Source organism: Passer domesticus, chromosome 2 (assembly GCF_036417665.1).
Source record: "Passer domesticus isolate bPasDom1 chromosome 2, bPasDom1.hap1, whole genome shotgun sequence".
In the NCBI taxonomy this organism is placed as follows: Eukaryota; Metazoa; Chordata; class Aves; order Passeriformes; family Passeridae; genus Passer; species Passer domesticus.
The window spans coordinates 39,641,343-39,661,221 of NC_087475.1; the positions used below are offsets into that span (position 1 = coordinate 39,641,343).

General features: G+C 39.7%; 1 protein-coding gene across 9 annotated transcripts in view; it reads left to right on the forward strand.

Annotated features, from left to right (window-relative positions):
- NALCN (sodium leak channel, non-selective) overlaps positions 1 to 19,879 on the forward strand; it is a 234,197-nt gene that overhangs the window by 210,655 nt on the left and 3,663 nt on the right. For all 9 annotated transcript variants that reach the window (XM_064408342.1, XM_064408338.1, XM_064408339.1 and 6 more), the window contains 12 exons: positions 4,568 to 4,661; positions 5,195 to 5,301; positions 5,704 to 5,778; positions 8,472 to 8,591; positions 9,586 to 9,654; positions 11,797 to 11,945; positions 12,634 to 12,727; positions 13,598 to 13,730; positions 14,251 to 14,366; positions 16,547 to 16,704; positions 17,351 to 17,501; positions 19,142 to 19,291. In XM_064408342.1, coding sequence (XP_064264412.1) covers positions 4,568 to 4,661; positions 5,195 to 5,301; positions 5,704 to 5,778; positions 8,472 to 8,591; positions 9,586 to 9,654; positions 11,797 to 11,945; positions 12,634 to 12,727; positions 13,598 to 13,730; positions 14,251 to 14,366; positions 16,547 to 16,704; positions 17,351 to 17,501; positions 19,142 to 19,291 — 1,416 coding nt within the window. The remainder of the gene's footprint in view (positions 1 to 4,567; positions 4,662 to 5,194; positions 5,302 to 5,703; positions 5,779 to 8,471; positions 8,592 to 9,585; positions 9,655 to 11,796; positions 11,946 to 12,633; positions 12,728 to 13,597; positions 13,731 to 14,250; positions 14,367 to 16,546; positions 16,705 to 17,350; positions 17,502 to 19,141; positions 19,292 to 19,879) is intronic.

The window sequence follows — 19,879 nt, forward strand, 5'->3', positions numbered from 1 at the left end:
CTGTAGACAGCTCCAGTCTGGTACCTGGGGACATTGTGGTCGGAAGTCCTGCAAGGATGTGTTGCAGTTCTGAACTTGGTGGCCTGTGGTGGTCTCTGGCCTCTGGTGCAGTGGTTTTTGTATCATGGCACGCCACTGCTCCGTGCTGGGCTGCACGTTTCCCGGCAGATGGCACGAAAAACCCTGTGCTGGGTAAAAGCTGTTAGTATTGTGACAGAAACCTCTGCATCCACTGTTTCTTGGCAATGGCCTTCTGCGGGTCCTAGGACATCCCCTTTTAAAATGACCTCTCTGACCACACGAATAGCACGAGTCCCTTGGAATTTGTTGGTTCTCAATTGCACCTTTGAATGCTATTAAAGCTTCTGCTAGGGTTTGTGTTTGCCTTTCTACTGCTTTTTCCTGCTGCTTTAGGGTGTTTTCTTGAGCTGTTGTGATGGCACTGGCCAATACTTCTGCCTGCATGGCTGCTGCATGCTCAGGGGTGCTCAGGCGGTTGCAAGCATCTACTAGCTGTGTCAGGGTGGGCTCAGGATCCTGTGGTAATGTACGTAATGCCTTTTTACAGGTTGGGTTTGCATTAGAAATTGCAAGCCGTTTTAATAACTCTTGTCTGGCTCGGTCTATTGGAATCTGCTTTTCTAATGCCATTTTTAAACGGTCCAAAAACTTAATATAAGGCTCATCTGTGCCCTGTTTTATTTCTGTGAAATCTAGTTCTGGCTTGTTGCCATCAGGGACCTGTAACAAAGCTGTTTTTGCTGCTTCTTTGACATCCTGCAATACTTGTCTACTAAGAGTTCGGGCTTGTATTTGAGGATCTGTATGAGCTCCTTCACCTGAGAGCTGATCTATAGTCAAATTTGCAGTAGCTGGAGTTCCTGCATAACCTCTTAAAAGGTCGTTTAACAAACGTTTCCATGCTAGTTCCCACAAAGAAAATTCTGTTGGAGATAGCAGGGATGTGCAAAGCTGTTTTAGATCATGTGGAGTGAATATGTTTGCTGTGAAGGTGGCCTGTAATAGGCTTCTGAAATAGGCAGAATCTCTACCATACAGACGAGAGGCTTTGCAAATCTCTTTTAACTCAGCAAAGTTAATTTGTTGCCATGTAGCCCTGGGTCCCGGACCTGCAGTGTATTTCACAGGAAAAACCTTCAATTTCGATGCAATTTCCCACTCTCCTTCCTGAACTGCATCCTTTCTTATCCTCTGCCAGGTATCTGTGACTCCCTGTGTGTTAAACTCTTCCTTAGATTGTTTGAAATTACATTGTGGAGCATAGGAATAGTTTGTTTTTTGTTCCGGCAAGTTATCGGACATGGGCGCCGCCATTTTGGACAGGGTCAGTTCCGGCGCATCACTTCCGGTTCCCACGCTCGGCAGAGAGGGGGTGTGCTGTCCCGGGCTGTGGGCGGGGAGCAGGGGCAGGGACACCGACCGGGCACCGCCTAAAAAAGGGGCGTGTCCCTGCTCTGATGGGCAGGAGCTCAGGGAGCAGCCACCCAGGGACTCCTGGGAGTCCGACGAGGATGGCGAGCCACGCCCACGAAGGACAGAGCTGGGCTCGGGGCTATAATGGCGATTGCCACGTGCTCTATTGTTCTCAGACTGGATTCTATCGGCTCGGCTTTTTCCAGTTTTACTGTCAAAATTCACCGATTTTGAACGCCAAAGCAAGGTTTTGAGAGGAGATAGAGAGGACTTTGCTCTGGTAGGGTTTTTGGAAGACGGGTTTTGCAGACAAGCCTGGCCAGGGCTGGTCTGCTCCCCCCTGTCTCGGGATGGGGTCGGTGGGGCAGGCGGGGGGGCAGCTGGCCTGGCTGCCTCCCGGCCTCTCCACGGTTTCTCGGCTGGGATAAAGGAAGGTTTTTGGGTCCCCTCAGAACTTCGCTTTCTCCTGTCTTCTCTGTCTTGCCTGCATTCTGCCCTCTCCCTGGTCTTTGCTTGCTTTTCATTTTCCATTATTACAAATTTCAATACTGTCCTGAATATTGGACGCAGCTTTAAGTTGGACTTCTTGTTCTTTTCTGTGTTATATAATTTCAGTCCAACTGAATCCCAGAAGTCTGGATCGAGTTTCTGAGACATGTCTGAGTTTGGGAATTCTTTTAAGACCCATTTTACAAGCTTTTTAAGCTGTTTTTTGTCAAACTGAATATCTTGGATTTCCAACTTATAATTAAAATACGAAAAAAATTCCTGCTCAGCTACTGACAACCGATTCCCCATGGTGAAACTCACCGAGTCTTCTGGTCGTCCTTCTTGGTATAGACTTTTTCCCGGGTCCTGGGTGCAACAGTTTCAGCTTAGCCGATTCACAGTATCCTCTGAGGGTGTGCCGTTTGCTCCCGTCCCGTCTGAATTATAGCCTCTTCTTCACCGGTATGAGGCTTCGATTTGGGATTCCCTCTAAACCCCAAATCTCTTCTTCTGAGTTTTCTTTTTTAACGCGACAAAAAACTCAGGTGCAGGCCTGCTTCCCCAAAAACGCAAATACCAAGGAAAATTGTCCTATTTTGATTGAGGTAATCAAAAATTCCTAGACCATCTTCCTCAATATGAGAAATTCTGTCCAGGTGCCACGTATTAAGTTTTGTTTCGTCGGGCCAGGGTTTTATGAGCCTTTAAAAGAAAACTTAATACACTCAAAGGATAGCTCAGCTATTACCTTTGGAGGCAAATAATGAGCAGGATGGCTTCTGCTGCAGTGTTGGAAACCAAACTGTTTAATAAAAGGAAAAACAATAAACAGAAAATCCGATCCAGGTACAGAGGTCTGCTCCTGGTAAAACACCTTCACAAAAGCCTCGTCATTCTTTTGTCTTCTCTTTTTCTACCTGATGGCCCAGGCGGGATCTTTTGGCTCTCATCCAATTAGGTGACCCCAAGGTTTTAGTGAAGTCTCTGGGGTCCTATAAGGTGGCTTTTCACCTGATCGTTGGGAGAAACTTCTGGGCTTTCTTCCTTTTTTGGGGGACAAAGGCTAGTTTGTCCCTCTCTCATTGGGGGCATCCCCCTACACTCCTTCACATTAGAACAATTTTCTAAAAATAAAAATTTGTAATCATTTCAGATATGCTCTAGTTTTTCATATGAGTTGCTGGTACTGCAAGTGTGGAAGCGTTGGACTGGGAAGTACCACAGCAAGCTCTGGGCTCTGTCCTTGGTTGTCCCAGTGACAGTGCAATAGTTGAAATTATTCCAGCCCCTAACCCCATTTTAGTCCCCAGCTATCACTTGTCACAGCTCCCGAGTGCCAGGAGTTCAGGCAGCAGTGAAGATGTGAACAACTCAAGTATTAGCTGGCACTTTGAGCTGAAGCCCAAATGCAAGCACAGCTCCTCCAGCCCTAGCCTGCTCACCATGCTCTGCTCTGTGCTTCCCTTATGATGATCCTGCTTGTGGAACTGGCAGTTTCTGAGCAACAAAGTAATTTGGCACCACTAGATTTTACAGAAGTCCACTTTTTTTGCCACATTTTGTCTTGTTTGCAGTGAAGAGTCTCCAAGAATATAAACCAGACACACTCCTGAAGGGTGAATGTGTTGCCTTTTAATCTAAGTGTTTCTGAATGGTGCCATTTGGGCCTGACAGGAGTAGTTAGCATCTTTACATCTTCACTTTCTCCACTTTATGTTGGAAGGTACCAGGTACTATCTAGGGACACAGCTCCATAAAGAGATCACGTTCACTGAGAGGGAGAAATCCTGACCTTACCAGTTGCATAGTCAGCCACAGTTCCAACATTTACACAAGCCAATGCCCAAGTAAGGGTGAAGATCATGCCAGCCCTCACCTTGTTCAATGTGGCTCCTTTCTGACAGGGACAGGAGCCAGGTGTCTGCAAGACAGGATTTTGACTTATGCCTTGAAAAGGTCTCCTTTGTTTTTGTAACTCTAGAATCCTTCTGTGAGATTTTACAGTTCTCTAAAGTGATAAGGAACTTTTTTTTTTTTTTTGAAGATCATTTTAGATAATGTTCAATTCTCTTTGAAGTTTTCTGTGTTATGTGAGCATTTATACACCTTACTAGCTACCACCATCCACCCTAAAGGTGTGTCTTCACCTCTCTTTGTGCTTCCTCTGTGAAGAGCTCTTGTAGATTCATAGCATACTATTATTTTATTTAATTACACCCCAAGCAGAAGAGCTGTGGAGACCAGCAGTGGTCTCCTGGAGGGCTCCTTCCCTGAAGAAACTAGTGGCACTAGTAAGTCACAGGATTTTCTACTGCAAAGTCCAGACAAAATACACCACTCTGCTTCCTGGCAAATGACATTTAGTCAAATGGAAGACCTCCTGCAGTGTTTCATTGCACACAATGGGCTGCTGCTACAAAGAGCAGCAACTGTGCCTGCTGAGTTGAGTCCCAGAAACTCACAGCTAATGCATCCAGAAATCCTCTTGGGTAACAGCTGATACTTCAGGCTCCTTTCCCCAAGCAGTGTGTTATTTAAGGGAAGTTGTGTATGTAACTTTATTTCAGGCACCAGAGAGAATGTTGTTTTCATGTTGCAGTGCTGTTAAATGACAAAAGCTTTATATGCTTCTCTGTTTATTAAGGGGACAGCTTTACTGACTGTAGATCAGAGACGATGGGAAGATCTGAAAAGCAGACTGAAGATAGCACAACCTCTTCATCTCCCACCTCGTCCGGGTATCAAAGATATTTTGATTTTATTCATGTTGAGCCCTAGTGTTCATAATTCCCCAGGAGTGTGCAATTCAAATTAAAATTGTAATCGTGAGGCCACTAGGAGGTTGTGCATAAGTTAATGTGGAAACTGGCTCCAACTACAGATCTCTCCATAAGGCTATTAAAATCAACCCTAAAAAGGTTGTGCTTCGATGGTTTTAGGATAAGCCTTAATGAAAAATTTATTTTCTAAATGAAAAATATTTGCAGTTGGCTGTAACGATATGAATGGAATGTATTAACCTGACAGCAGTTGAATGATGCACTTGCCCTAAAAGTACCAAAGCTTTCATGCAACACTGGTGTTCGGTATATGAAATTATATGTTCAGAAGCCCTATTTGATATGGAAAATTGTGGCAGAAAATTAGAAACTGATTTTGAAAATGGGAAAAGATTACTTTGCCTCTAATGAACATGGAAAATATGTCAAGAAAGACAGGGGGAATGTTACTGTATATTTTAACTCTCCTCCTCAAACTCTTTCTTTTTCAGATAACGATGGCTTTAGGGCGAAGATGTATGATATAACTCAGCATCCATTTTTTAAGAGAACTATTGCTGTACTTGTTCTGGCCCAGTCTGTGTTGTTATCAGTTAAGGTAATTGTGTTTCTTTTAAGCGCTTCATTACAGTAGTACAGCATGTGTTTGCACATTTCCTAACACCAATTAATGATCAATTCAGCCATTAGTGTGATGAATGCAAGGAAATGTGATTTCTAGATACAGCAATCTCAGTTAGCATAGATCACTGTAGATTAATTGTTACTTGTGGAGCTCAGTCAATTTCTGCCTTCTTGTAGTCTGGTCCACTCTTTACAATTTCTAGTTAAGGTGCAAATCTGAGAGAGAAGAGTACACCAAAATGCCATTCCTTTCTGAGTACATTTTAAAGTGAAATTCAGTCATTAACAAAACCCTTAAGAAAAGTTAAGGCAATAAAGAGGTGTTTATTCCGTTTAACAGCTATTCTTCTGTTAATGGATTATGCTTACTTTTCAGTGGGATGCTGCAGATCCAGTAACTGTGCCTTTAGCTACAATGTCTGTTGTTTTCACCTTCATTTTTGTCCTTGAGGTAAGGTAATATATTTTTTGACTTCTTGAGATTAAGACTTCTATGTATATATTTCATTTTGTCTTTAGGGATGTTTCTCGTTCTTCACTGGGGTGTTTGTTTCTGAATGTGCACATTCAGGGTTCTCTATGTCACTTGTCTTTAAACATGTATTGTAAGAAGAAACTTCTAATGTGTTATACTTCTCTACAACCTTGAGCATTGTGTCTTTTATATATATTCAAGGCTGAGTATTTAACAGTGTGCTTTGGTGAACCCAGTGAACTCTTTCCTTGTAGAACATTCCCTCCATACAACAAAAGGTCTGTGTTGCCTCGCAGAAGTTCTGCTTCATCCATTTATATTTTGCCTGGTGTATTAATCCCCACTATTCTGTACCTCTGATAAAATCAAACCTCTCTCAGCTTTGTTTTGTTTTAAATATCATACTTCATTTTAATATCTTTTTTTATAAGCTACTCTCCAGCTCCAGTATTGTCTTTTGCTGCACAAGTCTGGCTCCAGTGTGGTAGCAGTTCTCTCTCTAAGAGAATATTGTAATTACAAATTGTGCAAGGCGTATTTAGCCTGTTTTCATAAGACTAGAATCTAATGATTTAAACACATTTTGGAAAACATATACTTTTTTAATGTATAAGAATATCCATTTAAGATTAAAGAAGATGCTTCCTCTGTGGTTAGGATAGTACATAATTCTTTAAAGTTTTTGGTTGACTACTTTTCTCATCAGTCCCCTCTGAACAGCTGAAACTGACCACTATCAGAAACAGGATAGTAGACTATGTTTCCCACTGCTCTAATTCAATCTGACAGTTCCTATGTTCCATTGATAGGTTTTGCCAGTAGTGATGAATAAAAAATGAAGCGAATACCTTGTAGCAGCTGTAGCTAGAGTATGTCCATGTTGTTGCTTCTTTTATCCCTACCCAGGAGAAATCAATATCTCTGGAGAGACTGAGCAAACACAGAAAAGTTTTATTTGTGTCATACACGGGCAGGTTTTAATTTACCTAGTAACTATGTCTTTGGAAATACTTTTTTCTCTTATACTGCCAGGGGAAACAAATACACTTCTAGAATTTCAAAGGAACTTTGTCAGAGGCAGGAAAAATTTGTTGACTGTCTCAACAGGCAAGCTATCACACTGTGAGTGCACACAATTTATGAAGAGAGGAAGCAGCTTCCTGCTCAAGATCTTCCATAATGCAGCATAGTCTGGTCACAGTCTGCTTTCTGCATTGCTGATGGCCCTGTGTCCAATCTAACAACTCAAACCTCTACTGCTCACATCATATATGTGGTATAGAAAATGGGAAGAATTTGAAGATCTCACTTTTGTTACCACACTGATGATGACAGAGTAAAGGGAGATGTGATTTTTTTATTTCCATGGTGTGGTACTCAGTTCAAGATTATGGACATCTGATATATGTTTAAATTCTATATGTGAGGTAGGTGCTTAAGCTGTTACTGTGATTGAGAGAGATGAAGGGTGAGATTCAGTTACCTCTACTAGCCACTCCAGAAGGCCAGGGACATTTACAGGTCTTATGTCATCCCTGCCAGACCCATCCATCCATCTTCAATTCTCTAGGGTATCTCAGGTAACTGAAAGCAAGATACCTTAGTAACTCAAGTGGTAATTAGAGATTCAGAGACCATATTGTTCACTTTGTAGTCAGGCTTCAGAAAATCATTATAAGACAAAAGGCTAACTGGAAAATCAGCCTTTTACCTCAAGCTAGTGTCCTCTTATATTTGGTTTTGTTTTCAGAAATGTTAAATGGCAAGGTTGCAAGGTGGGATAGAAAAAATAACATAATGAATGCCTGACATTTAAAGCCTTTATACAGTAACTCATAACCTGTTCTGAGATTTAATATGACTTGTTGACTTGTGTGTGAGAAACTCTTAGATGTTCCCTCTACATGCATCACTCTACTTTGGTACCCATTACCTGATGTGACTATTTCTGTAACTATTAGTATCTATTCTTGAGCTTCTCATCTGCATTCCTGTTACCTAAATTGGAAATGTCAAGCACTTTCGAAGCTGTTTTTACCAGGTACACTGTCAAATATACTGCCTTTACTGTTCTTAGCTTTTTTCTCTTCCATGCTGCTGAGTACAGATGCTGCTGAGTATAGAGTATTCCTTAAAGCAAGAAATATTTGCAATATAGGAAAGCTTTTTAAAAAATTTGAACTGTAGGTGCTGCAGAACACAATTATATTCCTGAGTTCAGACATGCTTAATGTGATTTTATCTTGCTTACAGACAATTAGCTGGATAGGATACTGCTACCTTTTTTAGCTACATGTTATTGACATGACTTGTTTAACATCAAGCTGTTTAAACCCCACATTCACCTCAGCAGTCTATACATTGAGCATTCAGTCTGAGGTGCTTAGCTGCACTCCTGTCTTAGATACTTGAAGCAGGCAGAGAGACAATTCAGAATGCTGTTCATCCCTTGGTCTTGGTCATCTGTACCACTTTTCCTCCACCTAAGGGAAGCTACTATTATCCAGGCAGTCCACATGGGAATATTTAGCTGAGGTGAAACTTGCCCCTTGTTGTTTGAAACTATTTCATAAAATGAACCCAATCAAACATTTTAGAGAATGGAAAAGGATCTCATTGCAAGGAATAATAATTTCTTCATTACAAGTGAGAAATTCATTTATCCATAGGTCACAATGAAGATTATTGCTATGTCACCTTCTGGCTTCTGGCAGAGCAGAAGAAATCGGTATGATCTCTTGGTGACATCTCTTGGAGTTATATGGGTCATACTTCATTTTGCCTTACTGGTAAGATACACAAAATGCAATTCCAGTGATTGAAATTATTTTATCTTGAGGCACCAGCAGGGGGACTGCTGCTATATATACAGATAAATCTTTGAGAGTTTAATAAGGCTGAAATATGTCTGAAAGAAACTAAGCTTGATGCTAAGAATGATTGTCTTGTACAATCATGTAGTGCAAAAATTGTCTTACTGATGCAAGTTAGAGTCTGTAAATGTAGTAGGAAACAAGCCTTTAGGAGGTTTGTAAGTGACAAAAGGAAGGAGACTGAAGAGAATGAGAGCACTTGCTAACAAAGGTCTTATGAGCATGAAGAAAGATGCAAGGCACAGAATACAAACAGGACCAGAGGACTGGAAAAAGGTTCAAAACTGCTGAACTATACAAACCCTCCCAAACCCAACAGTGATTCTGTACCACTGGTTTTGGTTATAAGGGGCAGTGTTTAAATCAAGAAGACATGAAGGAGAGAGGGGAGGAAATCAGCTCTCGCTTCATTTCACACCAATTTTAAAAATTTAACTACACTCCTGGTTTCTTTATTTACAGGGGAAGGAAAAAGGATGGTTGATAATTGTCATCAGTCACAAGTTGTCAAAGTCACAACCCTATAATGTCTGCAGGATTTTCTCTTGTCTGCCCCATGTTCTATTTGAAGAAAAACCTGTTTCATGTGACTAGTCATTTTGCCCTGACATTCACAGTTCCCTGACATTCCTGCTACTAAGTAGCTTGGAAGGCCTGGGGAGTTTCTGTAATCCAGCAGCTTCCTAGACAAGTGCACTGGGCCTGATGGACATAATTAATAGAGGACTGAAGGGTTTTGGCTTGGTGTGTGGGGAGGCTGGGTTTGTGTTCTTTATATTGTTGCTAATCATTTATGATTTCTCTTATTTCATATGAGGACTGCCCTACATTACTAAAAAATCAGTTATTATGGTCTGTTCAAGAGATTCCTGGGGGACCATGTTTTAAGTCTTTTGTGTTTGTGTTCCAGAATGCATACACATACATGATGGGAGCATGTGTAATTGTCTTCAGGTTTTTCTCCATTTGTGGGAAGCATGTAAGTATAAATTAGAAACTACGATTACTGCTCTTCTAATGTATGGGTTAAAGGACTAGATGCTGTGCAACTCATGCAAATTCTGTAAGGCTCTGTTTTCTAGGCAAAAAAAAAATTCAAACAGTTAAACAGCAGTCTGCAACTTTACATGCTGTATTTATAATGTCAGGATTTTAAGTAGACTGTATAATAGTGCTATGATTACTGGAAAAGCTGATTTTTTTCAGGAAACAAAGTGCAGCTGCAATACCACAGCTTTTAAAAATGCTCTCTAGAACTCTGAACATAACACTGTGCTTCTTTCAGCCCTTTCCATTTCAGTGAGGTGTGATGGGCATGCTGGTTTTTTTATTTTCACTGCGAGACTATTGTAGTGGTGGTTGAATGCATCATCTTATTATGATAGTGCTCTCTTTAAAAAGTTTCTTTTTCCAGAGTGCAGGTCTGTGTCTTTTGTCTCTACAATTATGTCTTGTCACAATAAAGGATTTATATTAAATTTAAAAACAATTTTGGGCCAAGATGTTCTTCTGGAAACACTGGGATGGTGACAAAGCAAGTAACTTCTCAAGTTTACATTTCTTTTGTGTTTGGATTTCTCTGTTGTAATTGAGCATAGACTGGCAGAAAAAGCATAAGCAGAGAACAAACACATTTATTTAACTAGTGGTGACACTGCATTCCCTTGCTGTAGAACTTCTTAGACTATCCAAATATTTTCTATGAAGTCTGACATATTAAAGTAAATGTGATGAAAAAACTGCTGTACTGCTTGCCAGGGTTAAGAACAGTAAGTCAAAGGGTTTGTTCAGTAAAGATAAAAAGTTTTCTTTAAATCAGACTACACAGAGCCTGTTGAGCCTTGGAAGTCAAATGAAAAATCCTTGCTTCTCCTATGCAGCCAGACCAAGTGATTGCCTTCAAAGCTTTCTGATAGATTCTAAAGTTTTCTTCAAGGTTTTAACCTAGTCATTTGTAGTTTCATGTTGCCAGCTGTATTAGTTTCACTAATTTATCCGTCCTGATGCAATGTGATGACTAAAGGTCAGTAGGAATTTGGCATGATTATAAAGAAAAATAACACCCTCAGTCCCATTAAAGGGAATTTTTTTGTCATATCCAAAGTATTTTAAAGTGTTAGGACGGTCTAGGGCAATAATTTATCAAGAGTAAAATGTAAAATATATATGCATGGAAAAGAAATATCTATTATCAAGGCACACGGCCTATGAAGTTTTCAAAATTATGCTCTCATTTTGTGTTCTTTGGCCAACTTCACAGAATCACAGACTCACAGAGTGATTTGGGTTGGAAGGGACCCAAAAGATCATCTCATTCCAATCCCTCTGCCATGGGTAGAGACACCTGCTACCAGACCAAGTTACTCAAAACCCCATTCAACCTGTCCTTGAACACTTCCAGGAATGGAGCATCCACAGCTTGTTTGGGCAATTTGTTCCAGTGCCTTACCACCCTCACAATGAATTTCTTCCCAATACAAAATCTAAACCTCACCTCTTTCAGCTAAAAGCCACTTACTCTTGTTCTGTCACTACATGCTCTTATAAAAAGTCCCTCTCCAGCTCTCTTGTCAGCCCCACTTAGGTACTGGAAGGCTTCTGGTCATTCACAAACTCCCATGAGAAATTAGTGGCTTAAAAAGCTGCACTGGTCTTAAGGAAATCTTCTGTATATATGAAAGTATTTCTCTAGGTGGGCAGTAGTATCTGTGGTTTCTGTCTAACAGTTATGATTACTTTCAGATAAGCCCAAAGTAGTTTACTGCACCACTGTTCATGCAATGCCAATGCTGATACTTCAGGAGAATACTGATCCTAGGATATTATAGTTAAGCTTATGCTGTACCATCACTGTAATATCCTACACTGTATTATCCTCTATTACTTTTTGAGGAGCAACATCTTGACTTTGTAAATGAGGAAGATATGCTGATGTCTGTAACAAGTAAAAAGCACACACAGTTCAAATCACATTCATAATGTAGCATTTTACTGAGGTCACCCATTAAGGAATGTATCTAAAGGATTTGTTGTCAAAATGGCAAGTGCAAGAACTCACATTTATGTTTTATCTTTGCTTTCCTGAATGGTGTCATGGATTGCTTTTTCTCTGTCTTTCCAGGTAACACTGAAAATGCTTCTCCTGACTGTGGTTGTCAGCATGTACAAGAGTTTCTTCATCATAGTGGGCATGTTCTTACTGCTTCTTTGTTATGCTTTTGCTGGAGTGGTGTTATTTGGTACAGTGAAATACGGAGAAAACATTAACAGGTACAGTATGAAGTTCCTACCTCACAGGGATGTTCTTTAAACAGCCTGAAGAAATCACATTCTGCTAGAGAAGTTTATCTGTGATAAAAAACAGACAGATCTGCAGGTCTGGCTGAAGAGCTCGAAACATAATTTCTGATAGGAGGCACTGAGCCATCTTTCCAGTCCTTGTGCATTGGACTAAATGACACCTGATCCAACCCAGAGCAGACTGAGAGCTGTTCTTTGTTATGCCAGCTGTAACATGATCCAGGCAGTACTGTGCCTGCCCACAAGATGCTGAAACACAGTGTACCTACTGCATCTTACTGGCATCACCCAGGAACAGGATCCAGTTCCTGGAGGCAGTTCTTAGAACAGGCTGTTAGCTGGAGATTTCTCAGTCATCATCAGGCTTACAAAAGAAAATGGAGACAGGAAATGGGATCTGGCCTTGAGTTTTCTTTAGTCCTCTGATCAAATGAGCTAAAATACTCAAACCTCTGTCTGAGCTAGAGTTCAGTTATTGTATCTTAAGTCATTAAATAAATAATTCAATGGGATCATTCCAATAATACTTTAATTATTTTTAGTTTAAAATAGAAGAACAGTAGAAAATGGAAACATTTTTTTCTTGGCAATGTTTTAATTCTGGGAAGTGAAATGATCTCTCACTCTCAATTTTTCTCTCTCTCTTTCTTTAAAACAGACATGCAAATTTTTCATCAGCTGGCAAGGCTATTACTGTACTATTCAGAATAGTTACTGGAGAAGACTGGAACAAAATTATGCATGACTGCATGGTAATTACAATACTGCCAGAGATAAAGAAATGAGACAAGAAATACTTCAAGAAATGAGAGATACCCTTCCATCTCAAACTGTTTTCAGTATCTTAACTTTGTACAAGGAATGTTTGGCTTGCCTTTATCTCTTCAAGAAAATAATGTTCACTAAACTTCAGAACATGATGCACAAATTGCAGTTCCAGTCTCATACTCACATTATAGTATTTTGTGGAGCTAGGCCATTAGATGATTTAAAATCAAAAATAAACAGATAGTTTGGAAATCAGAAATGCAGTAACTCACTTTTTCATTATTATCTCTGCTTTGACTGGGGCAAGGTGTCTTTTCAGATTTACCTTGTCTTTGATTCCTGCACTTTGGCTTATTCCATGTGAATGATAGTCTTGATGACCTCAAAATTCCTCCTTGAATATTATATTTTGCCCAAGTAAGTGTTTGTCCATGCTTTCTATTGCAAGGAAGACCATACACCTGTCCTTTTTAAAATTAATGATCAGGGAAGAAACATTTTGAAAATCACTGTGCTTCAAAGCACCAGCTTGTTCCTGTACAGTGGCATAATGCACAATGTGCCCTCTGTATGGCAGTAAGATCTATGCCTCAGCCTTTTTTGTCATACCTCTCTCTCTTTCCTGATACCTATCTACTAATGGAAGAAACACAACCTGCCCACAATATTGGCCACAGTATTATTCCCTAATTTGGAAGCCTTAAAGAAATAATAGCCTTAAATATATTATCATTATTATTTATTAATATTATTATTATTATTATTATTATTATTATTATTATTATTATTATTATTATTGTTATTACTGTTATTACTATTATTATTATTTTACTTTGTTTTCTTTTGTTTTGAAGGTTCAGCCTCCATTTTGTACACCAGATAACAGCACCTACTGGAAAACAGACTGTGGAAATTATGCTGGTGCTCTTATGTATTTCTGTTCTTTCTATGTCATCATTGCATACATCATGCTAAATTTGCTTGTTGGTAAGTGAAAATAGACATTAATAACAAGGTACATCTTGGCATGTAATATGTTAGATGCGAGTCTGTTGTGCTGTTCAGTGTGAGGCTACCTTGTACCTTGCATGCATATAATGATTTTGATACTTCTTTGGCATGGGAATGCTAAAGCTCAAGAAGTTTGGGAAGGAAAGCTTTTGGAACAAAGAGATATTTTCTATTTGTAGAGTAGAGTTGGCCTGCAGAACACTGTTGTCTAATGACAGAACACTGTTGCTTTTATTTCTTCAGTTAACCTTTGTTCAAACATCATTGGAATTCACTTAATTGAGTTTAGATGTTAGATTAGGCATCTCACAAGCATTTAAGATACAGCTTTTAAAAAGCATGGTGAATATTGGTGTGGCAAGACAGTGTATTATGCACTCCAACTCCTTGTCTTCACATACAGGCATTTGTAATGTGAAGTTTGCACAACAGAATTAGATGTTACAATGTAACTGCAGCCTTTCTTTAGGGTGTATTTTCTTCTTGTGGTTTTCAGCTATCATTGTGGAGAATTTCTCATTGTTTTACTCAACTGAAGAAGATCAGCTTTTAAGTTATAATGACCTAAGGCATTTTCAAATTATATGGAACATGGTCGATGACAAAAGAGAGGTAAGAAATAATAACTTCTTGATAATAAGAAGAGATAAATAAATTACCACTTTTGCTTGAAAAGCAATATGAGGGGGGAAAAGTGTGGCAACATTCTCTGAGCAGTTACTGTTTAGATTTGAGATGTGAGTATGGTCTAATGTTGTTCATGGTCCTTCAGGTATTAACCTGTATTCTGTGAAGTGCTTATAATAGCAGTTTTACAAACAAACATACCTGTTTATAGGTCTGATCTTCAAATCTTTGCTGAGATTTCAGCACTGCAAAATTCTTATAGGGAGGCTAATCAAGTATGGGCTGGGTGAGAAGACAATGAAGTAGACTGAAAACTGTCTGCATAGTCAGGCCCAGAGGGTGAGGGTTGGCAGGACAGGTTCCAGTTGGAGGCCAGGAACTCATTGTGTGCCCCAGGGGTCAATACTGGCTCCAGTCCTGTTCAATATCCTCATTAATGACACAGACCGGTGCCAGAGGGCACCACCAGCACATTTGCTGATGACACCAAGCTGGGCAGAGTGGCTGATATGCCACAGAGTCGTGCTGCCATCCAGAGGGACCCTCAGTGGCCCCAGAAGCCTCATGAAGTTCAGCAAGGAAAACTGCAAAGTCTTGCACCCGAAGAATAAACCAAGGCACAGTACGTGCTGAGGCCACCCAGCTGGAAAGCAGCTTGGCAGTAAAAACCTGGGGGCCCCAGTGGACACCAAAATGAACATGAGCCACCACTGACCTTGTAGAAATGACAGCCAGTGGTATCCTGGGTGGCATTAGGTAAAGTACTGCCAGCAGGCCAAGACAGAGAGGGTTCTTTGGCTCTGCTCAGCACTGGTGAGGGCACAGCTGGAATCCTGGTTTGGTTCTGGGCTCCTCTGTACACAGAGGCACAGACATACTGGACAGAGTCCAGCAAAGTGACACAAAGATGATGAAGAGACTGGAGCAAGTCTCCTGCGAGGAAAATCTGAGAAAACCGGCACTCTTCAGCCTGGAGAAGGCTCAGAAGAATCCCATCAATGTATATAAATACCTGCAGGGAGGGTGCAAAGAGGACCCACAGACAGGCTGTGCTCAGGGATGCCAAATGACAAGGCTGGAGGCAACAGGCACAACCTGAACCACTGGAGGATCCCTCTGAACATCAGGGAACTGTTTGTCACTGTGATGATGACTGAGCACTGGCACAGGTTTTCCTAGGGAGTTTGTGGAGTCTCCATCCTTGGAGATATTCAAAAGCCATCTGGACCTGATCCTGGCTTTAGGAGACCCTGATTAAGCAGAGGGGTGAGACAAGGTGAGCTCCAGAGTTTCCATCCAACCTCAACCATTCTGTGATTCTGAAATGAGAAAAACATCTGGCAGGCTGAGCTGCTCAGATGCCCACACAAATTAAATCATCATCTGAATGATTCATGACATCACTGAGATTTGAATGCAATCGACATTATGGTAAAAGTAGTTGGTTGTCTGTAGTTGGCTCATGGCTGTGCTGGAGAGGGAAGCTGGAGTCTGTACTCATGGGGGCGGAACGTTCTGAATCCATGGTGCCCAGCACTGACAGAATCTCTCTGATGTGGAACACCTTACAGCAAAAATAGTTCTGATGAGGCTAGTTTAACAGAACAAAAGATATTTGAAGATTGTGAATACCACAGTTTCAGAGAGAAGTACACTCAGTCTTAATTTTGTAACAACAGATAGAAATTGTTGTCACCAAAAGTGCAGCCTCTTAGAGCAGATAACCTTTAAAAAGCCAGTAAACTCTCAACATTCTCCTTCTCTTTGAGAAATGCACAGAAAAGGGCACAGGTTTACAACAAATTATAGACATGGCTATGAGTGTTTAAACTATAGTTTAATTTCCATTTTACAAAGGCAGCTCTTTGGGAATATGATTCTAATTACAGATGAATGCAAATGGGGAAACTAAATCCCCAAGCAATTTTGAAAAATTCTGGTGAAATTAACAGCATGGATTCTCATTGTATATGAGTCAAATAACCACAAAGACTTCTGTGAATTTTCTGAAGAACTGGCTGATTGTGCACATTCTTCAGCAATGTGTTCACAGTGACTTAAATATGCTAGGAGAAATAGTTTTTCTCTCAGTGATCAAGTTGGATGTCTGAGTTGGTTGTTAGATCATAGTAATAATTTACCATGAATCATGGAATTTAACACAGGGTGTAATCCCTACCTTCCGAGTGAAATTCCTGCTGAGGCTTCTGCGAGGCAGGCTGGAGGTGGATCTCGACAAGGACAAGCTGCTGTTCAAGCACATGTGCTATGAAATGGAACGGCTCCACAATGGTGGCGATGTCACTTTTCATGACGTGCTCAGGTACACTGAGATTTTCTCCACATTTTTAGAAAAGATATAACAGCCTGTGTTTCTTTCCAGGCTATCAGGTAGCCATTAGGCTTGGGAGAAGGCAAGACTCGTAGTCACAGAGGCACTGCAATTTTAAATGTTTTTAAAAAATCAGATTTCCCTCTTTTTCCTACAAAAATATTAGTGATGGCAAGCACAGGTCCTAGGGAAACAGCTCTAAGTAATTTTAACATTATCATCGCAGAGGCTGTCACAAAGTACAGTCACATGTTCCTTTTGTATCCCAATTAATGAAATGTACCTTCAAGTGCAGCAACATGACAGTGAGTCTGATAGAAATAAAATAGAAATGGGAACATTATCCAAGCATAAACACTTAGGGAGGGAAAAACCCAAACTATCACAAATGCCCTAATTGCTTACAGTTCAGCAGTTCACCTGTAATGAATAGCTGGATGTAGGTGATAAGGTGTTTGTTTTGAGCACAGTAAGTCTCTTCTAGAATCATCTCAGCAATTTTTTTTACCTTCAACTGTGAATTTACTTTGCACACCTGAATTATGTATTTTTACACTAAGGTCTTAAGTATGAGCTTTGGTTCTCTAAAAAATGCAGACACCAGAATTTAAAAATAAATAAATTGTGTTTCTTCCAGCATGCTTTCATATAGGTCTGTTGATATCAGAAAAAGTCTTCAACTGGAAGAGCTGCTTGCCAGGGAGCAACTGGAATATACCATAGAAGAGGAGGTGGCCAAACAGACCATACGAATGTGGCTGAAAAAGTGCTTGAAGCGAATCAGAGCAGTAAGTCAAGCTAAAGCAGTATCTAAATGTTTGCAAAAATTGAACTGCTCAGCAAGGCTGGAATCTGTGTCTCTATGCCTCATTTACTTTGGAATCATGATAATACTTATTTGGAGTATGTAGCAGTTGCTAACTGAGCAAAAAAAACATTTGTTACTGCTCTACAAATATAGAGGTGTTTGTTACACCTCTACAGTGCTACAAAAATAAGCATCTTTTGAAGGCCAAAACTGTCTTCCTGCCCAGACTTTATCTGTTTTTTCAATACAAAAGGAAGGTGCATATACAGAGACTAAAGTCAAAGGAATAAAGAAAAAATAATATTTTAATTAGATGGAATTTCATAGGCCTAATCCTTCTTCACATAATGTATTATTTCCTTGCCTCTGCTGTCAGATGAGAAACCTGTAGATGACTCTCCAAATGGAGCCTGTATTAAGATAAATCGTTTGAGTGGGCCATTACAGTTACTGTGTGTGCAAATGAGCAGAGTGTCTACATGGAAAGCAAGTATATGGACCAAGTCACAACCTGATTGCATTGATGACTGATTTTTCAGTTACTATGAGTCTGACTCCAGGTTTTTGACATATATATTTTTTGGTTTTATAAAAAATTACTTCTTGTGATAGGAGATTTTCCATAGTGATCTGTCATCATGACATCTATCTTCTGTTTGTAAATATATTTATAAATTTATACAAATACTTAGCTGGATATTTTGAATATTATGTACATTCCAGCTGAAACATCAGTGTTCAATGATACATAGTTTCATTTTGATTTCATCTCTGTGATAATAATGGCAGTAAATTTAATCTCAGCTCTCAGTTCTGGGTTTGTTCAACTCTGTTGTTCATTTCATTATGATATTGAACTACACTATGTTAAAGTAAATATGCTATTCATTTCACTCTAATTATATGGTTCAGATCATTTCACATTCTGTGAACCTTTTATAAACTGAATGTAATTATGGAAGTTAGTTAAGATATATTTTGAAATTCTCTTGTTATTCTCTAAGTCTCCCTAGAGGGATCATGTGAAAACTATCCAGGAAAGTGAAACCCTTCCTAAGTGCTGTTTATTTTAATTTAAAAGAAAATTAGATTGTAAAATCATAATGGTAGTAGGTTTGTTTTTCTATTTGTACTGTAAATCTATATTTAGTCCCAAGGTTTTCACTACTATTTTATTCAGTTTTATTGACAGACTACTCCAAAGTCCATGAAAGAAATCAGAATTTTTTCATTGCGTAATTCCCTATGAATCTATGTAATTTTTTATGAATCTCTATCAATTTCCTGGTTTCTTTTTCTTTGCAAGAGCTTCTAAATGATAAATTCAAAACTTTGTATGTGTTTAAACTCTAGGTTTAAACCAAAAATTGAACAATATGCCTTCCACTTAATGTAGTTCATAAATTTCATCCTCTATTCCCTAAAGGCTAGAAATATGCTAGAATTCACTTTATTTAAATAGCAACATCTAATACATGGATCTTTATTGGTCCACCTGGAATCCACAGCTGGTGCTCACTGTTCAGTTAAATATTTGGAATACTTAAAAAAAAAAATCAAACACATTGGTGTGACAGAGCAAGGAGAATATTTCTTTCATCACATACTGTACCTTGATAGAAACAGCAGCAGTCCTGCAGCATTATCCATAGCCTACGAGTGAGCCAACAGCAGGAGCTGAGCCGATTTCTGAATCCTCCCAGCATTGAGACAACACAGCCAAGTGAAGATATGAATGCTCTTAATCAAGATAACAGTGCACAGCCAGAGGTATGTTATCCAGAAAACTATCAGCTACTCATAACAAATTCAGAAAACTTCCATGTTTCTTGTTTGTTCTTCTTTAAACATCATTTTAACTGAAAAAAATTTAAAAATAATACCTTGTTTTGCTTCAGTCTTTGCCATCAAATGCAAAGGCAAGATGCTCTAAGGCAGAAATTCCCCAACATATTTAACTGTCTTGGTAACACCATAAAGGAGAAAACTCAGCTGTACGATTCTGTCAGCCCCAGATTTCAGCTTTTGCATGAGCTGTGTGCAGGACTGGGGATGTGAAGGTTTCCAGTTCAGGCATTCTGAAGTAGTGTTTACACTGAGAGGGAGAGCACTGGGCATGCTGAGACCTCTGAGCAGGATAGAAAATATCGAAGGTACAACATAAGGGCTGCTTTCCACAATGGTTGTAGTAGGCTGAGAATAATTCCATATGCTTCAATAGGACGAATGGCATTGAGGGCCCACAGGACCTTTTTGCTTTTGTCTGTTAGTGGTAGTTTTCTGGGGTATTAAAGAGCAGAAAGCATGCTGCCCTAACCAATGGCAATATGTTTTGTTGGTATTCATTGATACAGCCTG